Here is a 26,159-nt window from a genome sequence, read left to right as displayed (position 1 = left end):
CCTGAAACCGAAGGCAGATACTTAATGACTGAACCACCCAGGCGTCCCCTTCAGTTACTTTCTAAAAGAGTTGCACTAACTAATACTCATATCAGCAATACCTAAAGATATGTATTTTACCTTCCTGACTCAGAGTCTTATTCAAAGATAAATTTTCCATTGAATTGTTGAAAAATTGATATTTTTATGTATTATACTTAAAGGATTATCTCTTAAATGTTTATTCAGTTTTGTATTTCCTTGTTTCCTACTTATTTCATATTCTTTGCCTATTTAATGATTCAAATCTTCCTATTTTAAAAAAATTTTTTTGTACAAATGCTTTACATAATCAGTACATTAGTTGTGATTTACTGCAATCTTCTTCTGGGGCGTGTAGTTTACTGTTTAATTTTGGTCCTCTGAGGGAAGGATGGTACTTGACATACAGAAATTTCATTTATTTGTTTATATCTGTTGGTCTGTCACTGATTTCTTCAGCTGCTTCTAAGTATAAATTCCATCTCTGTTCACATGTATGACATAGTTAATCGTTTTCTTTTAAATTGTCTATAGTTTGAAAATTTTTATATTTTAACTATTTTGGTGTACACTGTAGAGTGGAAATTGAGGTATTTTTGTTTTTTGGGTGGTTTTCTTTGCAGTTTAGTTCGAGAAGTTTTTTTTTTTTTTTGAACACTTATAACATGCCAGGCATTGTGCTTGAGGGCTGGGGGTTGGATTGTGGAGAATAAGACATAGTATAATGGTAGCGAGGCTGTGATGGGAAGTGAATGGGTTTGGAGACAGACTCACCTGAACTGGAAGGCGCACGGTGCTCATAGTTCGAGAGTAGACTTAATTCCAAATCACTTAATTTCCTGAGCCTTCTCTAGCTCCTCTCTTTTTTTTTAAATTTTATTTATTATGTTACATTAGTCAGCATACATTACGTCATTAGTTTTTTTTTTTAATTTTATTATGTTATGTTAATCACTATACATTACATCATTAGTTTTTGATGTAGTGTTCCATGATTCATTGTTTACGTATAACTATCTCTTCTTATTAGGGGGGTGAAAATACTTACCTTTTAAGTGAGTGTTATAACTTATTCTACAGGGTTGTTACAAGGATTAAGTGAAATATCGTGTAGCATATTAATAGTAAGTGATCAATTAATATAAGTTCTCTTCCTTCATTAACTGTTCATAGAACCCTGATATTTAGTTATCACAAATGGTACAATTCTCAATTGTTTGAATTCAAGTCGAATATACTTAGGATTAAGAATGTCATTAAAGATTCACTCCCCAGATATTTCTAAAGTATACACTTTTGAGAATTTAAAAACAGAGTTGTCTTTGTAGTTTGTTGATCTTCTTACAGTAACAAACGAGCCCCAAATTTCAGTGGTTTTGTACAGTAAACAGTTTTTTCTCTCTCTTCATGTGGGCAGCTGAAGGTGGCTGCAGGTCAATCGCTCTGGCTCTCTTCTCCGTGCTTCCCATTCTAGGACCCAGCCTAAAGGAGCAGCTCTCTGGGACATGCATTTCTCATGGCAGAGGGGAAAGAAGGAGAGAGCTTGCAAGAACATGCATGGCTTTAAAAAGCTTCTGCTTCGATATGGTGTGCTTTAGCGTTATTCACATGCAGTTGGCCAAAACTAGACCAACCTGACAGTGGGGCAGGGAAGTCTCCTCCACCTGCAGAGAGGCAAAGACAGGGCAGTGGCCATGGGTGGGGGTGTGTCATCCTCTTATAGGGAAGGAGGAGGGAATAATTGGACTTTTACTTGCTTTAAAATATTTAATCCCCACAAAGCACCATGAGGTAGGCACCATGATCTCCATTTTCAGGTGGGGAAACTAAGAGGCTTCCAAAGAGGTGAAGCGCATAAGTGGTGGAGCTGGGACTGGAGCTCGGGCAGTCTGCCTCTGCTCACTCTTCACCATGGCTATGCCCACTGCCTTTCTCTCCTTAGTGTCTGGATTTCGTGTTTTTTGGGGTTTTTTTCGTTTGTTTGTTTTTTTCCAGAAGAAATCCTCTGATCTCTTGCTTGAGAAGGACATGTCTGGTTTCTGGCCTTCTTCGAGCAGGAGCATCAGGGTTCCTGTTCTTGTGTGCACTTTCCCTTATTCCACCTGCTTTCAGCACCATGCCCACTCCTGCCCCGTGCTGTAGCATTGTACCCACATCCCATAACTGGTCCAAACCTCCATCCCTGAGTGTGGGAGAAGGTGCTGCTGGCCCCCTGTCTGGGTGAGGGGAGGGCTCTGGGGAGTCCATTCACTCTGTATATCCTCTCTACCAGTCACCCTGCTTTCACGTCTCTGCTTCAGCCTCCCTTCCTGTGGTGCTTGGTGCTTCTAAGGCCTGAGCCACCCTGGGATTCTGTGTACGTCAGACCACCTTGCTTTCTCTTTGGTTATCTCAAACTTCATCTGCCTTAAGACAGATACCTCTCTTTTCCAGAATTTGTTGAAATCTCAAACTCAAGATCTCATTCCCATTTATTTTGCCCTCATGCACTTATATCTTAAATTTCTTTACTGTCGGTTTAGTGGGCTTATTATGGAAGAGCACATAGATAGGTTGATGTGATTAATACCTCCGTTTTAACCAAGCTCCGAGACTCTACAGCTGCAGTTTTAATAGCTGCATGGTATTTGATTGTATTGACATACCATAATTAATAAAACCAATTATTTTAGTTGTATAGGTTATTTTGGTTTTATAAAAAGCAGTCTTGGGGCACCTGGGTGGCTCAGTCATTAAGCGTCTGCCTTCAGCTCAGGGCATGATCCCAGGGTCCTGGGATCGAGCCCCGCATCGGGCTCCCCGCTCAGCAGGAAGCCTGCTTCTCCCTCTCCCACTCCCCCTGCTTGTGTTCCTGCTCTCGCTATCTCTCTCTCTCTGTCAAATAAATAAATAAAATCTTAAAAAAAAAAAAATCAGTCTTTGTGGCTTTGTGAACATCCTTAATTTCCTTAGAATAAAATTTAGGAGTAAATCCCAGATTTCAAAACTTTAATATTTATTGCCATATTGCTCACCAGAAAACAATTTACTTTCTGAGTAGGTGTAAACCTTCATTATTAACATAGCAATTTTAAAAAATTTTCTTTATTCATACTTCTTTTTCCAGAGAGCTTTATAATTCTTCAACTTCTTACATAAAATCCCATTGTAATTTTGTTAGTTGCATTAAGACTGTAAAATAATTTGGGATGGTGTAGTAACTTTACAGTATTTTGTTTTCCTGACCATAAGGTTGATAATCTCTGTTCAGATCTTCTTTAATACTTTCAGTTACGTGTTTTCTTAGTATTTACATTAAATTATTGCTATATGTACTGTCAGATTTATGGCTATTGTGAATGAGATGTCATTTATACTTTTATTTTCTAATTTGTTCTCACCAATAAATGGAATACTTACAGAATTTTGCTTATTTATCTTATATTTTGCCATTTTTTTAAAGATTTTATTTATCTGAGAGAGGGAGCACGAGCAGGGTGAGGGGCAGAGAGAGGGAGAAGCTGACTCCACGCCAACCAGGGAGCCCAATGAAGGGCTCGATCCCAGGACCCTTGGACCCTGGGTTAAGGCAGACTGAGCCACCCAGGCACCCCTATATTTTTGCCATTTCAGGAATTCTTGGTATTAATAAGTTTTCATGGAGTCTTCTGAATTTCCTAGGAATGCATTTGAATTAATTTACTAATTAATCCACAACTAATTATTGAGCATGCCTATTCCTGTGCAAGCAGGTTCTAGGCATTTGGGATACAACACTGAATGTAACGAAGCCTTGGCTTTCCTAGCACTTGCATTCCAGTAGGAATATTCAGGTAATGTATAAAGGAACATATAAAGAAAATAAGGCCCAGTTATGATAACTGTTATGAAGAAAACTAAAGCAGGATAAGGTCATAGCTAGTGACAGAGGGTGATTTTTCTGATAAGAGACCCATGTAAGGAGGTGGCTTTTGATAGACCTGAAAGAAGTAGAGGAACCGGCCGTGTGCCATCTGCCAGTTTTCCAGGCAGAGGGAACAGCGACGTGAGAGAAGCTTGCTGTGTTTGAGGGGCAGCAGGGAGGGTAGTGGGTGGGACGGAGTGGACCAGGGAGAGAGTGGTAAGGGAGCTGGGGACCGGATCAGAGCACAGCGTGGATGCCTCTGGCTGCAGGGGCGGGAGTACAGTGTGATTGTAGGAGGGAGTTCCGAGCTGGAGGTCTACATTTGTCAGTGCCTGTGTGTCGCTTAGAGCCATGCCTGCATGAAAGAGAGCCACAACAGAGAATAGACCTCAGGACAGGGTGCAGGGCCTCTGCGCATTTACAAGCCGAAAGGGGATTTGCGACTAGCCAGTGAGGAAACATGAGAACCAGGAGACAAGTAAAACTGTTTGCCTTAGGGAGGGCAAGATGACCTGCCCTGTGATCACCAGCAGGTGAGGCCCGAGGACTGACTGCTGGGCTTGGCAAGGTGCAGGTGCCTGACCGTAGCGGTGTTAGTGGAGTTACGGAGAGAACGCGCTACTGGAGTGAATTTAATACAAAATAGAAGGTAGGATCGTGAACACAATGAGTACAAAAACTGTCTCGAGAAGCTTTGCTATAAGGGCAGCAGGAGAATGGGGTGGTAGTTGGGGTGGGCCGTGAGGGTTATACATGAGTGGTCTCAAATATGTATCCCTCACTTTTTTATATATATTTGGTTGCCTTGGTCAGAACTTCCTTCTTCTGTTCTCTTTTTTAGAGGAATATGTTATTAGTCTTTTACCAAAAAATGTGATTACTGGTAATTGGGTTGAAATAGTTTGGGCACCTGGGTGGCTCAGTCAGCTAAGCATCTGGCTTCGACTCAGGTCATGATCCTAGGATCCTGGGATCAAGTCCCACATCGGGCTCCCTGCTCAGCGGGGAGCCTGCTTCTCCCTCTGCCTGCTCCCCCTGCTTGTGCTTGCTCACTCTCTCTCTGACAAATAAAATCTTAAAAAAAAAAAAAAAGAAATAGATTCTCTTTCTCATATTGAGCATTCTCTTTTCCTCACATTTCCTGTGTTAACGTGAAATAGGTGGTGAATCTTTACAAATGTATTTTCTGGACACCTGCAAGGCAGGCTTATGGTTTCCTTTATATTTGTCTTAAAGTTGTGTGATAAATTATTGATAATTTCCTAATGTGGAACAGTATTCCTGAGCTAGACCTCATTTGGTTATGAAGAATTATTCTTTTAATATATTAATTTTCTGTGATTATTTATTATTTTCACCTTATTTACATGGGTTAGCAGGAAGGAGTAGATGGTGTATTTCAGGCTTCTCCTACCTTAACCATATTGTCTGAACAAAGTAACCCCTTTTGATATCAGATGCTTTAAAAGTGAATGGTTCTGCTTTTTGGTTTCGTTGGTCTAAGAAGTGCCCTAGTGGGGCATCTAGGTGGCTTGGTCGGTTAAACATCTGCCTTTGGCTCAGGTCATGATCTCAGGGTCCTGGGATCAAGCCCCATTTCGGGCTCCCTGCTCAGTGGGTAGTCTGCTTCTCGCTCTTCCTCTCCCACTGCCCCTCTCCCCCGCTCGTGTTCTCTCTCTCTCTGTCTCAAATAAATAAAATCTTAAAAAAAAAAAAGAAAGAAAGAAAGAAAAGAAGTGTCTTAGCTACTGGCCTTCCAACTCATTCTCTCATTCCTGTGTGATAAGTTGTCTGTGGCATCTCCTGAACCATTGCTTATCAGTAGGGCCCCAAGGCTTCTATTGAGGGACAGTAAGAAGCATATGGGTGAGTCTCAAGCATTGTTCAAATAAGAAGCATAGTTCAAATAAGAAGCGTATTATAAGCTGGAGGCACAGCTTGGTCCTTTTCTCATCTTTCCTGCTCCTACCTCCCTTCTTTTTCAGTCTAGGAGCATGACCTCCTCCTTCCTTAATGGTCTACCTTGTCCAAGGTTGTAACTTTATAAGCAGAGGCTACTGCTCTTTCTCTCTCTTTAAAAAAAAAACTGAGACATGCTCAAAGAAATAAGAGCATTATTCCTTTTTGACTCAAATGCTTGAACTTAGGATGACAAAATAGCATGATATATCTGATTCATTTACTCAGAATATCTTCTAAACCAAAACTTCCAGTACTTACCTTATTCCAATATAATATAATCATACACAGTGTTCCTCAGAAAGAGGTTAATATTACCTTCCTTTTCCTCATAGCCTGAGGCACCGTGTGGGAGAGGTTACACACTCTAGCAGTTAGTTATAGGGGCCAGGAGTGAACGTGAGTGAAGTTGTCAGGTATAGGAAAACACAGCTGTCAAAAAATATCAATCTGGGGCGCCTGGGTGGCTCAGTCGTTAAGCGTCTACCTTCAGCTCAGGTCATGATCCCAGGGTCCTGGGATCGAGCCCCGCATTGGGCTCCCTGCTCGGCGGGAAGCCTGCTTCTCCCTCTCCCACTCCTCCTGCTTGTGTTCCCTCTCTCGCTGTGTCTCTCTCTGTCAAATAAATAAATAAAATCTAAAAAACAAAATATCAATCTGAACCCAGTATAAAAATACAAATATCTGATAGTGGAGGTTACATTTTAAATTCCAGCTTGAAAAAAATAGCAAATTGACAAATAGAAATATTTAATAATTAATGTTTCTTTCACAATGAATTTCTCCAGATTTGGAACCTGAAACCCCTTTTCTTCTGTTCCACAATGTGAGTGTCAGATCTTATATTTTGAGTTGTTTAGTATAGAATTCAGCCTTAAAACCTTTAGAGGGGCGCCTGGGTGGCTTAGTCAGTTAAGTGTCTGCCTTTGGCTCAGGTCATGATCCCAGGGTCCTGGGATCAAGCCCTGTGTTGGGCTTCCCACTCAGCAGGCAGTCTGCCTCTCCCTCTGCCCCTCCTCTGCTCATGCTCGCTTGCTGTCTCTCTCAAATAAAATCTTTTTTAAAAAATTATTTAAAACCCTTTAACTAGAAGTAATATTTCATTTTTTTCATCTTCGTCATGAAAAATATCTACTCACAAAATAGGTTTCTCTAGGGGTGCCTGAATGGCTTGGTTGGTTAAGCATCTGATTTCAGCTCAGGACATGATCTCAGCAGGGATCTGCTTGTCCCTCTCCCTGTCCCTCTGCCCCTCCCTCTGCCCCTCCCCCAATTTGTGCTCATGCGCATGCTCTCCTCAGGTAAATAAGACCTTAAAAAAAATAGGTTTCTCTAAACAAGGACAGAACCTTTGTACAGTGGTTTTTAAATATATATTCAACATAACTACTCCAAAGATACATGTAGAATTCTAAAATGAATCTTTAACCACATAATGTGGGAATATGATTTTAGATATGATTTACATATCTGTAAATTAAGTTCAACATAAGAAAATGTGCCAGATCCCTTGTCCAGTGAGTTTTCAAAGTATTCATTTCATTTCTCTAGAAGTGAGCAAGTCAAATCTTTTACGGGGACAGACTATTGGTAGTATTTATGCAGAATATAATGTCAGTCAGAAAGACAACATTTGATCCATCATACCTGATGCATCACTGCTGAGATTTTTCCCACAGATGATATGAAAAAAAGTCCATTTCTTTCTACACATAAACTATATGAATATTTTAAGTACCACACCACAGTTAGGCTACCAGGCAGGCACGTAAGACAGCAGGTTGAGTGTACCGTGCCATTCTTCGAAAAGGAAATAGATTCCCCATTTTCCCTGAAACACATAATCCTTTTGGTCTTTCTCTCATTTTCCTACTAGATTGAGAGATGGGGTTAGAGAGTTTGAAAAGTTTCACATTAAAATCTCTGCTGTAAGAAAAGCCAGAGTAAATATGTGACTATAAATGGCAAGTCACCACTGGCTGGTGTGAGGGGCACGGGAGGTGGTGGTGGGCCTGCCACATATAGACGGGAGCTGCCCTAGTCCAAGAGGGGTAGCAGCTGCCCACCTAAACTGCCTTTCAGGGATGCAGGCTAGTGCTACTGAAGCCTTTGACTTTTTAAGAGACTCTCAAATAGGGACTTGGAATAAAAATTTTTGCTGTTTATTTTGAATTGGTTTTATATTTGCATAATTCAAAATGCAAAAGCTTACCCCCCACCACCCAGTCCTTTTCCCTCCCTGGAGGTAACTAATATTACTGATTTTCTGTGAGCCCTTCTAGAGATATTTTTACATAGTGTTTTGATTTTTTTCTTTTTTAAATTTACTGTTAAAATGTTAGTAACTAATTCAGAACTTGTAAGATTTCTGTGTAAGGAGACAAAACATTTTGCATGGAAAAAAAACATTTTGCATGATAAAATTTGCAAGTTGCCTCTTTGCAACCTTTGTTCCAGAGGGTTTTGTTTTATTGGTGTTGTTTTTGTGGTTTTGTACCTGGGTTCAGATGCTTACAAGATGAATTTAATATCTTTTCATCTTCTTAAGTATTCTGTGGGTATTCTCTGTTCCTCAGAAGTTCTAAAGAAACTTTCATGATTTCTCTTTACTGCTTCAATCTTGAATTTAAGTATTTTGTAGACCTATTTCATGATGATTTCTCAAATTCTTAACAGTTGACTTTGCATAATCTTATAATTTTTAATTTTTGTGTCTCTTTTGATATTAAAATTTAAAAGTATAGAGAAATTTTTGAAATCTGGACAATTTCTCTTTTTTATTTTTTGCTTTTTGAATTTCCTTTTCCTTTCCTAGGTTTGACAGTTTTTTGTGTGTGTGTTTGGTTTTTTGCTCCAACTCCTGCCACTACTACTCCCCAAAAAACTTAAATTTTTTTTTTAAGTCATGTTTTTTTCCATCTCTAATTGGTTTATTTCTGATTTTCTCCTGATTTCTTCCAGTCTTTCCAGGACACTTTCATTATTTTTCTAAATTCTTACATTGAATGCCAATTTATTTTTTCATTTATTTTTTGCCCTAGTAAAAAAATTAACTACAGTTTCACTTCTTAATAGCTTTGGTTTTATTCCATAAGCTTTGATAGATTTTATTATTTTCTTTAATTTTAAAATAATCTGTAATTGTTTTTCCTTTTTGTTGTTTAGATTCATGTTTTTAATACCCAAGGAGTTAAGGTGATTTGATTTTTTTTAACAGCAGTTTTATGAAATTACTGTGAAAGTTATATTTGAAAAGCCTTTATAAGAAGTTATTTATATTCAAAATATGTATATTCTATTAAAATTTAAATCACAAAAGAAATCTCATACTACAGACTAGATCATTTAAAGAGTTTATTTAAATTAAAACTTGGTGGTTACTGTCAGCATTAATGGTAACACATTGTTAGTTTTTTTTTTACTTTTTTAAATGAAAATTCCAAAAGCCAAGATTTTCTAGTTTTTTTTTTGTTTTGTTTGTTTTTGCATAGCATCAGTTAATTGTTTCTTAATAAAGCTTTTTGATGTTGAATATGAGAAATTTGAAAGGGCGTATTCTACTTTTTTATTCTCATATTTACATGGGATCATAAAATTTTAGAGAAGACTTTTATTTTTACTTACCTCCAAAACAGACCTTTTAGGGAGTAGTCTTAGGGAACTTTGCCAGGGCAAACCTGCTTTTCTTTTTTTCTTTGTTTCACTCAGCTGATGTTCCTCATGCTCTCACCTGAAGATCGGTATGGTATTACTCCTCATTTCACACCTAATGTCAAAGAGGCCTAGTTTTCATTAGTTGATCCTTTTCTCTAACATACTGAGCTTTGAGAACATCCATAAAGAGACTGTGAAATAAGAAGTAATTACTGATGATTTCCCTTCTTGGGCTAACTATTTATTTAGTATTCTCTGTACCTATGGAGATGTAAGTGTTAAATGCATGAATTAGGAAAATAAGGTCTTTATAAAGGAGCAGTTTTATTCAGCTTTATTCAGTTGTAATTGACAAATACAATTGTAAGATATTTAGAGTGTACAGGTAAGATTTGATATATGTATACATTGTGATAGGATTCCCACCATAGAGTTAATTAACATATCTGTCATCCCATATTTTTACCTTTTTGGATCAGAGGTGAAAACACTTAAGTTCGCTTTCTAAGCAAATCTCAATTACGTAGTACAATATTATCAACTATAGTCACCATGTTATACATTAGATCCTCAGACCTTATTCACTTAACAGCTGAAATTTTGTACCCTTTTACCAACCTCTCCCTATTTTCCCCACTGCTTAGCTCCACTTTTCTACTTTCTGTTTTTGAGTTTGACATTTTTTCTTTTTTTAGATTCCACATATAAGTGACACCATGCAGTATTTGTCTTTCTCTGTCTAGCTTATTTCACCTCGCGTAATGCCTTCCAGATTCATTCATGTTGTTGCAAATGACAGGATTTCCTTCTTTTTTAAGACTGAATAATACTGCATTGTGTTTATATATATGCCACATCTTTATTCACAGACACAGGATATTTCCATGTGTTGGGTATTGTGAATAATGCCGTAATGAGCATGAGAGTACACACATATCTCTTTGAGATAGTGACTTCATTTCCTTTGAATATATACTCAGAAGTGGGATTGCTGGATCATATGGCAATTCTGTTTTTAATTTCTTGAGAAATTTCCATACTGTTTTCCACAGTGGCTCTATCATTTTACATTCCCAGCAGTATACATTCCCTTATGTCTGTATTTTTGTCAATACGTGTTATCTCTTGTGTTTTTGATGAGAGCCACCTTAACGAGTGTGAGGCGATATCTCATTGTGGTTTTGATTTGCATTTGCCTTATGATTAGTGATGTTGAGCATCTTTTCATGTGTCTGTTAGCCACCTTTATATCTTCTTCAGAAAAAATGTTTAAGTCCTTCATCCATTTTTTAATTACGTTGTTTGGTTTTTTGCTTTTGAGTTTATGGCTTCCTTGTATATTTTGCATATTAACCCCTTTTCAGATATGTGGTTTGCAAATATTTTGTCCCTTTTTACAGGTTGCCTTTTCATTTTGTTGATGGTTTCCTTTGTTATTCAGTAGCTTTTTAGTTTGATGTTATTTATTTTTGGTTTTATTGTCTTTGCTTCAGGTGTCAAATCCAAAAAATCACAACTAAGACCAATGTCAAGGAGCTTGCAATCCTATGTTTTCTTCGAGTTTTACAGTTTCAGGTCTTAATTCAAGTCTTCAATTTGAGTTGATTTTTGTATATGGTATAACATAATGGTACAGTTTTATTCTTTTGCCTGTGAATATCCACTTTTCCCCACACCACTTACTAAGGAGACTGTCCTTTCCCTGTTGTATATTCTTGGTTCCTTTGTTGAAAATTAATTGACCATTTATGTGTGGGCTTTTTTCTGGCCTCTCTGTTCTGTTGATCTGTGTGTCTGCTTCTATGTCAATACCATTCTGTTCTGATTACTCTAGCTTTGTAATATATTCTGAAATCAGGAAGTGTGATGCTCCAACTTTCTTCTTTCTCAGGATTGCTTTGGCTATTTTGGGTCTTCTGTGGTTCCATATGGATTTTAGTGTTGTCTTTTCTATTTCTATGGAAAATGCCATTGGAATTTTGATAGGATTGCATTGAATGTGTAGATCACTTTGGGTAGCATTTTAACAATATTAATTCTTCCAGTCCATGAACATGGAATATCTTTCAACTTATTCATGTCTTCTTCAATTTCTTTCATCAATATGTTTATAGTTTTCAGTGTATACATTGTTCACCTCCTTGGTTAAATTTATTCCTAAGTATTTTATTCTTTTTATTGCTATTGTGAATAGATTGTCTTCTTAATTTCTCTTTCTAATTTGTTGTTAGTGTACAGAAAATAATTTAAAGTAATTTTTGATAAGTATGAACTTACTCTCACTGTCCACCTCCCAAGAGGCTTGGGGGAGCCAAGGGTGGGACAGGGCAGTGACCCTGGGAGGAAGGGGCCACTTCTGCCCGCAGGGGAGAGATGTGAGCGTCCCGGTTTACTGGCTCCTGCTGCTGTAATGGGGAACCCCTACCCCGTCTACTTCTCCACCTCCTTTCTCCCTTCTTCCTTTCCTCTCCCCCCCCCAGTGGTTTTTGTGTGTGTGTGTGTCAACTGTGCTATTTTTATTTTGCTAATTTGCAAATTTTGCTAATTTTGTTTTGTAGTTCATGTGTTTCTTTCTTCCTTCTTCCTTTGTGCTTTGATGGTTTTTTTGTATAGTAATGTGCTTTGATATCTTTATCTTTTGTTGTATCTACTCTTGGTTTTTGCTTTATGGTTACATGAAGCTTATATAAAACATCTTATAGTTATAATAGCCTATTTGAGACTGATAACAGCTTAACTTTGAACACATACAGAAGCTCTACATTTTTACACTCCTCCTCTCCACACTTTGTTTTTGATGTCACAATTTACATCTTTTTGTATTCCGTTTTCATTCATTAATTATTGTAGTTAGTTATTTTTAATATTTTTTTCTTTTAACCTTTATACTAAAGTTATAAGTGATTCACCCCCCACCATTACAATATTAGAGTATTCTGAATTTAACTACAGTTGACCTATGAACAACACAGGTTGAATTGAGCAGATCTGCTCATAAATGGATTTTTTATCAATAAATACAATAAAGTGCTGTAAATGTGTTTTCTGTTCTTCATTATTTTCCTTTTTTTTTTTAAGATTTTATTTATTTATTTGACAGAGAGAGACACAGCGAGAGAGGGAACACAAGCAGGGGGAGTGGGAGAGGGAGAAGCAGGCTTCCCGCTGAGCAGGGAGCCTGATGCAGGGCTCGATCCCAGGACCCCAGGATCATGACCTGAGCCGAAGGCAAATGCTTAACGACTGGGCCATCCAGGCACCTCTTCATGATTTTCTTAATAACATTTTTTTCTCAAGCTTACTTTATTGTAAGAATACAGTATATAACACATATAACATGTAAAATGTGTTTATTGATTGTGTTATTGGTAACACAATAACTGGTCAACAGTAAGTTATTAGTAGTTAAGTTTTGGCGTAGTCAGAAGTTATACATGGATTTTCAACTATGCAGGGAATCAGTGTTCCTGACCTTTGAATTATTCAAGGGTCAGCTGTATATATTTACCTTTACCAGTGTGTTTTATAGTTTCATGTTTTCAGGTTATTAATTAGCATCCTTTTGTTTCAACTTGAAGAACTCCCTTGAACATTGTTTATAAGGCTAGTCTGGTAAACCCCATCAGCTTTCATTTGTCTGTAAAACACATTCTCTCTCCATCAGTTTTTCAGGACAGTATTCTTGGCTGACAGGTTTTTTCTTTCAGCACTTAGGATATCTCACATCTGGTTTGCAAGATTGCTGTTGAAATATCTGCTCATCATCTTATGAGAGGGTCCCTTGTATGTAACAGGTTGCTTTTCTCTTGCTGCCTTTAAGATTCTCTCTGTCTTTAACTTTTGACACTTTTTTGGGGGGAGGGCAGGAGGGTGGTCAGAGGGAAAGGGAGAGAGAAAATCTTAAGCAGACTCCACGCCCAGCGATGAGCCTGATGCAGGGCTCAGTCTCATGACCCTGAGATCATGACCTGAGCTGAAATCAAGAGGGACGCTTAACCGACTGAACCACCCATGTGCCCCATTGACTCTTTAATTATAATGTGTCTCAGTGTGGGTCTCTTTATTCATCTTACTTGGTAATTTGGGGGCTTACTAGATCTGGATATCCGTTTCTTTCCCCAGGTTAGGTAAGTTTTCAGGCATTATTTCTTTTAATATACTTTCTGCCCCTTTTTTTCTTTCTCTTCTCCTGCTAGGACCTCTATAATATGTATATTAGTATACTTACTGTTGTCCCATAAGTCCCTTAAGCTATCTTAATTCTTTTTCATTCTTTCTTCTTTTTGCTCCTCTGTTTAGATGAATTCCTCTGTCCTGTCTCTCAGTTCACGAATCCTTTCTTTTGCTTCATCTAATGTGCTGTTTAACCTCTCTGCTGGATTTTTCAGTTCAGTTATTACATTCTTCAGTTCTGTGATTTCTGTTTGGTAGTTTTTTATATTTTCTATCTCTTTGTTGAAATTCTCACTTTATTCACACATTACTCTCCTGACTTCAGCAAGCAGCTTTATTACTGTTACTTTAAACTGTATTGGGAAAATCACTTATCTTTGTCTCATTAAGATCGGTTTTTGAGGATTTATTTTGTTATTTTGTTTGGAATCCAAACAAAAATATATATATTCCAAACAAATATATATATATAGAGAGAGAGACTGACTCTCCATGTTGATTTCTGTGCGTTACATATAACTGCCACATCTTCCAGTCTTGACACACTGGTCTTACATAAGAAAGTAACTTTGCAATCACCCCAGTCTCAAGCTCCTGGTTGCCTCTCAAACCTTTATGCCTAAGCTGACATCTTTGTTCTTAGTGGCTCTCAGTAGTTGAGAGTGTGCCAAGACCATCAGTGTCTCAAAGAGGAGGATTGCAGTCAGCACCTAGATACAAGCTGATTGGAAGCCAGACTCTCAAGCAGCAGCTGGGAAAGTATGCAGTCAAACCTCTTCCAGGGATAAACTGGGAAATGGGCATCTTTGCCTGGCTCCCTCTATGCTGAGACCAGGTGTATAGCCACTGGGCAGGGGATGCTCCTTAACCATTTAAAAACTGCCTCTTTGTTTCTGATAGTCCTATGGGACTCATGAATGCCAATCCCTTTGATCATCAGAGCTAGGTGATTTAGAGCCCCATTCCCTCAGGTGGCAGCCATAAATGCTGGGGCACTTGTGCAGACAAGCTCATAAAGGAACAATTTTATATGAAATTCTTCAGAGACAGCATATTTAATCAGATGGACCAAGAGCTTAAAATGTAGTTTTGCAAAACATCTTTTTCTGAAAATTCAGTGTTCTTCCATGGTAAAGACAAAAATCTGTGGCATAGTTTTCACATAGATTGCTTTTATTCATTTTGTCACAAAAATGCTGTACGATTTATGTAATCATTTCTTTTACAAGTGTTGGAATAGGATAAAGTATTAATGTATTATTTCCTATTCAAATGCCTATTTATGGTTAAGCCTCCTATGCCCAGTATTAATCACAAGCCACATTGTGGCTATATTGTATTTTGTACTGTGTGGTGAGATCTCTTCATTTTAAATTTTGTTTTTATGAGTAAAGAATATGTTACTTAAAATGTGTTAAATATATATTTTTATTTCCTAGGTCGTCCTTTGTGGAGGGTCTTCTCGAATCCCAAGGCTACAGCAACTAATTAAAGATCTTTTCCCAACTGTTGAGCTTCTGAATTCTATCCCTCCTGATGAGGTCATCCCTATTGGTGCAGCTATAGAAGCAGGGATTCTTATTGGGAAAGAAAACCTTTTAGTGGAAGACTCCCTTAAGATAGAGTGTTCAGCCAAAGATATTTTAGTTAAGGTAGGCTTAGCTTTTCTTTACTTTTCCATAAAAGTAGCATAAGCTTATTGCCCTAAGTTCTTATACATACCATGGTTTTATAGTGAAACTTTGTATATTGATAAAAATTTTAAATTTAGATTTATAATTTTACATTTAATGAGTTTCTCATTTTCTTTCAGCTAGTATTTATCTAACATGTTAATTTCTTATAATTTTAATCATAAGCTTCAAAGAGATAGATACATGTTTCAATTTATTTTTAAATGAAGTAGGTTGGGATTAAGGATCACTTCTGTTTTCTTCTCTTTGCCTATCTGTAGTTTTTAGATTATCAACAAGGATTAAGTATATTTATTATAGGAGTGACTTTGTAATGATAGATATCAAAGGATATGCATATTATTTTTCTGCTTATTAGGGAGTCGATGAATCAGGAGCCAACAGTTTCACAGTACTGTTCCCATCAGGGACTCCTTTGCCAGCTCGAAGACAACACACATTACAAGCCCCCGCAAGTATATCTTCAGTATGCCTTGAACTCTATGAGTCTGAGGGGAAAAACTCTGCAAAAGAAGAAGACAAGTTTGCACAGGTGAATACATAAATTTGGGCAATGAACTAGTCATGTGAAACTGAAGCTTTTCCTTCTTCATTAGACTCAGTTTAATGTCAATTAATATAAATGTATATAAGACATCTATCTAACACATTTTTATGAATGGATTACTACTTTTAAAAGAGAAAAGAAATAAGCAATTTTAATTTGAAAGCGTTACAGGAAAATAAAAACAAAATACAATATGTATTTTTTCTCTTTGTGCTCTCTATCCTCCTTGGTAAAATGTAAGTGGCGGGGAAAATGACATTTTTTGGTTTGTTGTATGCCAGGTGCTATACCAAGCAACTTACAAATATCTCAAAATGCCATGAGATAGACAGTATTATGTTCATTTCATAGATAATTGAGAAACAGGCTCATGGTAGTAAATACCTTATTTTCCTTGAGCTAAGATTTATCTTCAGTTGGTTTTATTCCTGGGCCCTTGCCACCTCTCATACAGGATACCTTTACTTTTTCAAAATACCACATTTCTATTTCATACTATAGAGTCCTCTGCATCCTTTAAAAGGAATGAGGTGGAGCCACTTTATTTGCTTAGAAACATGCCCAAGAAATATAATTACATTAAAACACATATACAGGGACTACAGAGCCATATTTACAGTATGATGTCATTTGTGTTTAAATAAAAAGTTTGAAGAGCATGGGTGTGTGTGAGGGAGGTAGTGTTTGGGTAGCTGTGTGTATATAAATATCCATGCATGGATACAGAAAATATTTATAGGTATTAGCACTATATTTAGAAAACTTAACATTGGGTTGATTTGAAGGTACCAAGAGGGTTTTTTGGGGGTTTTTTTTGTTGTTTTGTTTTGTTTTTACTTTTTAACACTTTGTACTGAATTTCTAACAAAGAGCACAGGACATGAGCATGAAATACTTTTATAGTGAAAATAAAACAAATGTAGGTCACCAAAGGGAATGCATAGTATCTTCAGCTTTATATCTGTTTTCTAATTCAACAAAAGAATAATGAAAACACACATATAAAACCTATCTGGGCTCCACCTCAAACATCTTAGAATCTAGGGGAATAGGGCTCCTTCAAATAGTAAAGTTTTCAAAAGCTCCTCCACATGTTTCTGTTGTGGATTACTATATAAGCACTTTTTCGTGTACTCTATTCCTAAACTCACTTGGCTGCCTTAGTATTCCCTTAGCTTCTTTCTCTTGTACATTTGTCACCTTTTCTCTTCATACACTACTCCAAAACTCTGCAGCTACTGTCACGATGCCAGAAGGAGAAGAGTTAGTCACCTATACTGAATTTGGAAAATACTCTTTTAGAGATCCCATCTGTTCTAATCTCTGTGTTTTACAAATGTGTAAACCAACGTACTTAGTGCTTGCCTAAGATCATAAGACTTGATATTGGCAAAATCTGAAAAGTCACTTCCCAGGATCCTGGGACTTGATATTGGCAAAATCTGAAAAGTCACTTCCCAGGACCCTGGGATCATGACCTGCGCTGAAGGCAGACGCTTAACGACTGAGCCACCCAGGCACCCCTCATTGGTATCTCTTACGTATGTAAGAATGTAATCTTAGTTGTACAAAAGAATTTGTCATCATGTGTTTCTTTAAATTGGTTTTCCAAGTGTATTTAAAATATTAAGAGTTTTTAAAAGTATATATAGAAGTATATGCCAAAATGAAATTTACATGTTACTGGTAATGGCTTAATTACCAAAAAGAAAAGCAGTCTTTATTTTCTGAGACAAAGTATACTTCATAATCTACAATATGTTTAAGAGAAACAAATCTCTTAGTTATATGCTCCCCTTCTAGAGGAGACATTTCCATTAAGAAAGCTTAATCCTAGTCTCTGAAAACTGCCCTATTTTAAAAGATTTGTTTCAGTAATAAGTAAGATTTGGTGCATTGGAATAACTGTTGCATCAGTTTATTAATATATCAAAATACTGAATCATCTTTATATTATTTTTGCATAAACAGGTTGTACTCCAGGATCTAGATAAAAAAGAAAATGGATTACGTGATATATTAGCTGTTCTTACTATGAAAAGGTACAAAATTAAACTACTTCTGATGTTCAGAAAATTCACTGTGAAGCTTGACCTTTTTTGTCAGTTTATTGATTTCTTCAGACATTGCCATTCTAGTAAAATCGTGTATTAAAGCTTGCAAAGATTTTATCAATGAGTTACATTTTTTGCCCTACAAAATTGCTGTATTTTGCAAAGAAAGTGTATCTCAAATCATTTGCATTCTGAATTTTTATGAACTCTAATTATTTTGGTGTGGTCAGCCTAAAAAACTGGTCCATGAAGTTTGAGATATAATTTTTATCAATCTTAAATAAAATCTTCTGAGGTTTACATAACTGATATTATTTGTCCTATGAAAGGATAAGTTTATTTCAGTATTGCTACAGAAAATCTTTAGGAAATAGATTACTAATTAAATCCAGCTATCACCACTCCACTAATAACTGGCCATCTATAAGACTATGTCTTGCAAGTAAATCATTTCCAAATTAACTTTAGGGACAATTCATTCCATAACCATACTTAGCAAGAATGTCAAATTCATTAGAGTAGGTTTGCCTTGGCCTAAGCTTGAAGATGGCATGATGCATCTTCAGTGTGCATAAGGTCTTAAACTTGAGATCTTGATCATCCTGGTTTTCAAGGAATACAACTTTTGTGTCAGTGGTCTAGGAAATTTTTAAGAATAGCTACCTAATTATAGCATATGACACAAGTTTAGACACTGAAATTGTGTTTCTCCTTTATCTTAATACTCTCCTTTCAAAAATTAAAATTATCTTGTTACTCAAAGTCCTCAAATAATTTCTTAAGAACTTTCTGCTTTTATGAAATGAGCTTATGAAATGTTATTGTTTGTTTGTTTAGGGATGGATCTTTACATGTGACGTGCACAGATCAAGAGACTGGAAAATGTGAAGCAATTACTATTGAAGTGGCATCTTAGTGTTCTAGAGAAACCAGGAATTTTTTGGAACTAGACTATCAATATTACTTGGTTTTGTTTACAAGTGATGTTTATATTAAAATACTTTTTGAATGAATCGTATATGTTTCTATTAAAATACAAAATATTGGTAAGTGTTGCAACCTTTTTTTGTTTTCCATTTAGGATGGGAAATATAAGGTCCTTTATTAAAGTGGGAAATATAAGGAACTTCTATCATGAAGCTATTTAGAATTAAATTGAGTGCATTGAAGGAAATTTTACTGGAAATTTGTGTTTTTAAAAAATTTTTGTTCTATAACTTCAAATTTGAACAAGTCTTAATTCTTATTAAATATAAACTCGGAACAATTTACAAGTTTTTGATATTAAATGAAGAAAATTGGAGAACCATGTGAAAAGTAAGATACCATTTTTGCTTAAAAGAAAAAAGTAAATTCATAAACTCAACAATTGTGTATAGATATGTGTGTGACAAGCATAGAAAACAAAAGTCTAGAAGGCTGCCCACCAAACTTGTAACAGTGGCCTTTTTGTGGACAGAAATATAGGGTGGCACTTTCACTTTTCCTTTTTACAATTTTGTTTGGTGTGATTTTTTTTCCAACAAACACATATTATCTTTTGAAATTAAAAGGTCTTTTTTATTTTGAAGAGCGGGCTAGCCACATTCTGTTCATCAGAGAACACTCACTAGTGCATTGAGATACTCAGTGGATTACTAATGTAAAGCTTATTCACTAGCTAAAACAAGACAACTAATCTGTGTATATTGAAAAGAGAGCTGGATGGTGAGCAGTGCATATCAGGTTCTATTATCAAGAGAGGATTTTTCTCATTTTCTCTCCTTGGTTCCCAGAAAACTGGAGAAGAGGAAATATCTTTACCCAGTGTTAAAATTAAAACTTGTGCTGTTTTTATCTTGTTCAGGCTTTGTGGATGTGCTTTATTCATTATAGTTTATTTTTATGGAGCTAGGTGGCAGTAATAGTCTATTTCTAAAGATACAGAAGCCAAACTTACATTTTTTCATGATTATTCTGTACCAGACTGACAGAATCAAAAAGAATTCAGATATGATTCTGAGTCCACAAAGAAGCGGACTCAAAGTCATACCCTTTTGATTAAGGCTGAGTACTTAGTTATTTTTTAGGTTCTTTTCCAGTTATAAAAACTTTGAAATCAAATAAATAAATATAAATTAAATGTTTTCAGAAAATAGGAAAGTAGCATCTGAACTAGTTGAACTGCTTTCATTTGTGCTTTGGAAAGTGCTTTAGGATTTTATTTCGTAGTTACTATTAGCTCTTTAAACTAGATCAGGCACTGGGAAACTCTAGCCAGTGTGTCAGTTCTATGCCATTCCTATTTTTGTAAATAAAATTTAATTAGAATATAGCCAGGCTTACTGGTATCTGTATTGTTTGTGGCTGTTTTCACACTGTAATGGCGGTGAGTAGTTGGAACAGAGATTCTGTAGCCCACAAACTTTAAAATATTTACTGTCTGGCTCTTTACAGAAAATGTCAACCCTTGAAGTAGATTAATGAAACCTGTAGAATAAAATATCAGAAGGATTTATTCAAGAGTTTTCTTTTCTTCCATGTCTATGTTATAATTTACTTACTTGACTGCTTTTTCCAGTAGATTAGTAAGTATTGTGAGAGCAGAGACGCTGTTAGTCACCATTATGTCCCAGGCCCCAGAACAGTACCTGATCATAGGTGTTCAGTCAGTGTCTATCGAATAAGTGCATTGCATGGAAGAAAAAATAAGTCTTTGTATTCTAAAGAACAATGGCCAGTAAGTACATCTTTTGCATATTTTGTGATTTCTTTAGAAACACAATAAAGAAGGAAAGGAATACCACTGCTTCTGGCTTTATTAGTCAGCTTTGCATGTTTTTCCCCCAAACATATCAAATTTGAAATTGTCACCAAAGGTGCTCTGTTGCCTAATGAAATGTTCTCCAAATTGTCTTGCATCCTAATGTGACAAGTTTTTTTCTTCTGAATTTGGGGAGGGTTTGCCGATTAACTTTGCTTGTGTTTTACTTTTTCAAGGTAAAAATAGCTTCAACATTCTTCTAATTAGAAAATGATACACATTCATTATAAAATTAAAATTGCAAAAGAAAGGGGTGCCTGGGTGGCTCAGTCGGTTAAATCATCCAACTCTTGATTTCGACTCAGGTCATGATCTCAAGGGCTGTGAGACTGAGCCCCATGTTAGGCTCCGAGCTCAGTGGTGAGTCTGCTTGAGATTCTCTTTCTCCTCCTCCCTCTGCCCCTTCCCCTGCTCAGCATGCACATGCACCTCCTTTCTCTCTCTCTCAAATCTTTTTAAAATAAAAAAAAAACAAAATTGCAAAAGAAGAAAATCTAAAACATCCTATATTCTACCACCTAGAGTAACAACTTAAGATATTTTTGATGAACATCTTGATGATCTTTTCATACACTTACCAATTATCTTTGCAGTGTCCAAATATTTTAAAAACATGAGGGGCACCTGGGTGGCCCAGTCAGTTAAGCATCTGCTGTTGGCTCAGGTCGTGATCCCAGGGTCCTGGGATCAAGCTCCACGTCAGGCGAGCAGGGAGCCTGTTTCTCCCTCTCCCACTGCCCCTCTCCCTGCTTGTGCTCTCTCTCGCTCTAAAACATTTGCACTTTTACCAGTAAAGGAAGGGATTATGTCAAACTATAATTTTGCCTATCTATATGTCTGATACTGTCCAAAGGAAAGAGCCAAATATACAGATAGAAATAAATTCCTATATATAATACTGTGAAAGTCTTGGGAGGACACAACGTACTTGTCAGCACAAAGCTGTTATATGTGGAAGAGCTTTTAAAGATTAAAAAAAAGTATCAAAAAATAAAATAAAAAAATGTATCAGCACAAAATAAATTCTGTGGGAAAATGCCAGGATTTCTAAAGTAACAGTGAGTAACCATGTAACATTTATAACAATACCACTGTTTGCTTTAATTCTTTATCTCATTTTAGATTGTAACCTCACCATAACTCCCTGAGTAGTTGCAATATGCAAAGAGTAATCTAGCCTCTATTGTGTTCTACATGTAGAAACAGAAATAGATTCAGAGAAGTTAAATAATTTATCCAAGAACTGACTGTGAATTTTGAACTAATACTCATATGCTTGTTTTGTAAACAATTTCTCTTGATTGCTTACTATTCTAAACACTTTATTTGCATTATTTCATTTAAATTCACATTGTCCATTCTATTCCCTGCCCTTTGAAGAACATTACAATGAAACAGGAGACACTCCATGGGTCTCCAGAAATCATATTTGCAGAGGTCTTTATGGGAAAAAATGGGGGTGGAGGCATTTCTGTATGTTTCTCTTGAGGCCAGTGATACATGCGTCTGGCTTTTGATTTCCTTCTCCATTTATAGCCAGGATTTACCAAGATCCTCAAACATTTTAGTCTCAGGACTCTTTTACACTCTTAAAAATTATTGAGAACCTAAAGAGCTTTTATTTATATTGGGTTTTGTGGGGGGGGTTTTTAGATTTTATTTATTTGAGATAGAATGAGACAGAGCAAACATGAGTGGGGGTGGGGAGAGACAGAGGGAGAGGGAGAAGCAGGCTCTCCACTGAGCAGGAAGCCCAACATGGGGCTCAATCCCAGGACCCTGGGATGATGACCCCTGAGCCGAAGGCAGATGCTTAACTAACTGAGCCACCCAGGTGCCCCTGTATTGGTTTTATATATATACATACATAGTTAGTTATTTTCCATATAGAAGTTAAAAACCAACACTTTTTTTCTGCCACAGACACTTTCTGTTGTTGGCTATACAAAGGTGCATATCAGGTATGTGTGTGGGGTGAATCTGGGTTCCCCACAGGTTCGCCAGGTCTGGAGTCATAGCTGTTGCAGTAAATATTTTGCCTCCGGTTTCCCTATCACTCCTTCACCTCATCTGTTGAACCATCCTCCTTCCTCTTGTAACTTGTTGTCCCTTTGACTCGTATTTTCCCTTCCTCTTTCCTATGTGAAATTTCGCTATCAGTCTTAAGCTCTTGTTTCTGGGCATGTTGGGCAGATCCAAGGATAACTTGGGGCTAAGGGCCTGGCATGGATCTGGTTTTTCAGGGAAGATCAGAACCATCCTCAGAAGCCAGGCCATGGAGAAGATGGGAGGGAACTTTCTAGAACAAACTTCCCTGAGTTACAGGTGAGGATTACAGTAGTATGTTTCCCCCTTGTCTCCTGAATGTTTTGAAAAATGTTACCCTCCCCTGGGTTAGACCTAAAACCAAGAGATTTTTAAAATCACTCGTTTTTTAAATAAAAAAATTACATGTTTAGTAACATTTTTATGAAAGATAACTTTTCAAAAACAAAAGATTTAGTAGTAAGTGTGGTATTATGTTTTTTCAAATCTCTTTAATGTCTGTCTTGAGAAGACAGCTCTGTTTTGTTTCTTCATTCAATCTGTTACAATATCCAAGTTGTGTATCCTCTGAAAAACTTCACTCTGTACTTGTGAGAGGAGAGTAAAGAAGTCAGAAAAACATCTTGATATTATGTAAAGTTTTGAACTTACGAGCCTCCTGAAGGGTCTCCGGGTCCCTATACCATACTTTGAGAGTTGCTGCTTTAGATAGTTACACAGTGTACCTGTTGAAGAGACAAGGTTTCCTCTGTCCCCTGGAATTAATAGGGTTGAAGACAAAGACAACGGAAACAGTTGATTTACAAAAGAGTCTAATTCATTCTGTAAATTTTTACTGAAACTGATCAAGACCCAAAAAAACAGACAAGATAACTATAAATGTTGGAAAGTGCATTTAGTGCCAAAGAGAGAGAATGGAAGACAGGAGGTAACTTCTTTAGATAGGGTGACCAGGAGAGGCCTCTGAGGAAGTGGAAGAAGCGGAGACCCAAGCAATAAGAAGGTAGCCATGTGAAGAGAGAGCAGCTTCTCCTCTAGGAAGTAATTACAGTTGCCTTAAGATATTTATGTACTTGCTTATTATCTGCTTCTCCCACTAGGATATAAGTTCTATGCGGATGGGGTCTTTTTTCTTTCCTGTCTACTTTTAGCACCTCATACATTGCCTGGCACATATGAGATACACCATAAAAGATTTCTGAATGGGTGGAAAAGATCCTAGAGAACAATGAGTAAAGAGGAGAGTGGCCCAAAGTAAGGTCAGGGTGGCCAGTTACAATCACTTAAGGCCTAGCAAGGTATCAGGAGGTTTGGATTTTATTCTAGGTACTCTGGGAAGTATTTAAAGCAGGAGAAGGACATGTCCCACTTTTATGTGTTAAGGTCACTCAGTTGTATGGAAAATGGATTAGAGGGGAAGCGATAGGGGAAGTGAAACCAGGTAGGCTTTTGTAGGACTGCAGGTGAGAAATAGCGGCCTCTACTAAGGGCATAGCAGCAGCAATGGAGAAAAGAGGCAGAATCAAGGTATATTTTGGACATAGCATTGACACAACTTGCTAATGAAATTATGGAATGAGGAGAGGGTAAATCAAGATGACACCTAGATTTCCTTCTTGGAACCCTGAGTAGATGGTGGAGGCAGTGTATTGAGATGAGGAAGTTTGGGGACACTTGCAGTGGAGAGGATCGGGTCTGGAGGCAAAAATCAAGGGCATTCTTATGAGTGTGTTCAATTTGAGATGTTTGTGCCACACCTAAGAGGATATGTCAGCTAGGCACTATGGATATCCAAATCTGGAAATCAGGGAAGAGGTCAAGGCTGGAGACAAAAAGTTGGGAACCTTAAGCATAAAGATGATATATAAATCCATGGGAACTGAGGCAGTCACTTAGGGAGAGAGCCTAAGAGAGATGTCTTGGGGCCAAGCCCTGAGGAACCCCAGCATTTAGGCTAGATAAAGGGAACCAAAAAGGGGAGTGAAGAGAGGTCAATGAGGTAGAAGAAAAACCAAGAAACAGGATGGGTGCTCCTGGGTTGTTCTAAGAACATATAGGACTGGCAGTGAATACACTTGGGGAGGGGAGGAAGGCGGTGAAGCTGAATCTAAATTGTAAAGGGTCTCTAGGAGTAATCCTGGCAAAGATGGGGGAAAGTAGGCATTTTCTAGCAGCAAGAGCAGAATTGAAGTCCTAGGGACAGGGAGCAGGGAATATTCGAGGAAGTCACAAATTAGGAGGGAATGATGAGCAGTGAGGCTTGCGAAGTGGACAGGAACAACCATATCACAAAGGGGCTTCCATGTGATAGGGATGGATAGGACTTTTTATTCCTTATTACCAAGGTAATAAGATGCTCATTATAGAAAATGATTAAATATGTAAAAAGGAGCTATCAAAAAGGAAATCACTCCCCAGAGATTTTACATTTATCTTCCTATACTTTTTTTATGTAGTTGAAACTTTTACAGGTTTTTGTTGTTTTTGCTTAACATATTTAACACTTCCCCCATGATACTAAAGTCTTCATAAACATCTTTTTAAGTGGCTAGACAGTACTTCACAATGGAACCAAAGTAATTTCTTCAATGTTCTGTGTATACAGTATTTCAAATTTATTATACATGATGTTTTGAAAGATTTTTGTAATTTTGACATAAATTTCTTTTTAAAATCCTTGGTCGATGTCAAACGGCTTTCTACCCAAATTTTCCCAATTGACTCTTTCAAGATTTCTGCGTTAGACTGTTCAGAACAATCACCATGGAAGCGGTGTAAAGAATGGATGGGGGCGGGGCGGTGGGGGGTGGGTGGGGAGCCCGGTTAGGAGCTGCTACAGTTGTCCAGCAGAGAAGACCTGGCCTCCTGCAGCCTTGCTAGCAAGCTGTGCACACCCTTCCCCTCGACCCCCTCCCCCCCAGAAGCATCAGGCGGAAAGTTCGTTAGAAACGGCAGAACCTCAGGTCCCAGCCCAGACCTACCTAATTTGAATCTGCATTTTAACAAGATCCTCAGATGATTCCTATGGCCATTCAAGTGAGAGAAGCACAGATGGAGACGACTGGTGGTTTCAAACTGCTGCACACTACAATCACCTGGGGAGCTCTAAAAAATTCCAAAGCTCAGGTCACACCCCATACCAATTAAATCAATCTCAGCGAGTGGGACCAAAAAACAAAACCTTTCCAAGTAATCCCGACATGTAGCCAATTTTGAGAACCTTTGATCTAGGGGTGCAGCGTGTAAGGAAACAATGGTTAGTTGGGCTCAGGTGGCTGAGGAACAGGCTTGGGAGGTAAACCTAACTCTGCACCACACAGCTCCA

The 26,159-nt window shown here is 37.4% G+C and overlaps 1 protein-coding gene across 2 annotated transcripts in view; it reads left to right on the top strand.

Moving 5' to 3' along the window:
* The window catches only part of HSPA14 (heat shock protein family A (Hsp70) member 14), a 38,072-nt gene extending 17,768 nt beyond the window's left edge, over positions 1-20,304 (top strand). For both annotated transcript variants that reach the window (XM_027593374.2, XM_027593372.2), the window contains 4 exons: positions 15,130-15,342; positions 15,743-15,916; positions 17,903-17,973; positions 18,823-20,304. In XM_027593374.2, coding sequence (XP_027449175.1) covers positions 15,130-15,342; positions 15,743-15,916; positions 17,903-17,973; positions 18,823-18,901 — 537 coding nt within the window. In that variant the 3' untranslated portion in view covers positions 18,902-20,304. The remainder of the gene's footprint in view (positions 1-15,129; positions 15,343-15,742; positions 15,917-17,902; positions 17,974-18,822) is intronic.
* Positions 20,305-26,159: the final 5,855 nt, after the last annotated feature.

The sequence above is a fragment of the Zalophus californianus genome, chromosome 9 (assembly GCF_009762305.2).
Source record: "Zalophus californianus isolate mZalCal1 chromosome 9, mZalCal1.pri.v2, whole genome shotgun sequence".
NCBI classification, from domain to species: domain Eukaryota; kingdom Metazoa; phylum Chordata; class Mammalia; order Carnivora; family Otariidae; genus Zalophus; species Zalophus californianus.
Note: the sequence above shows the minus strand (reverse complement) of the source record. Positions and strands in the feature narration are given on the sequence as shown.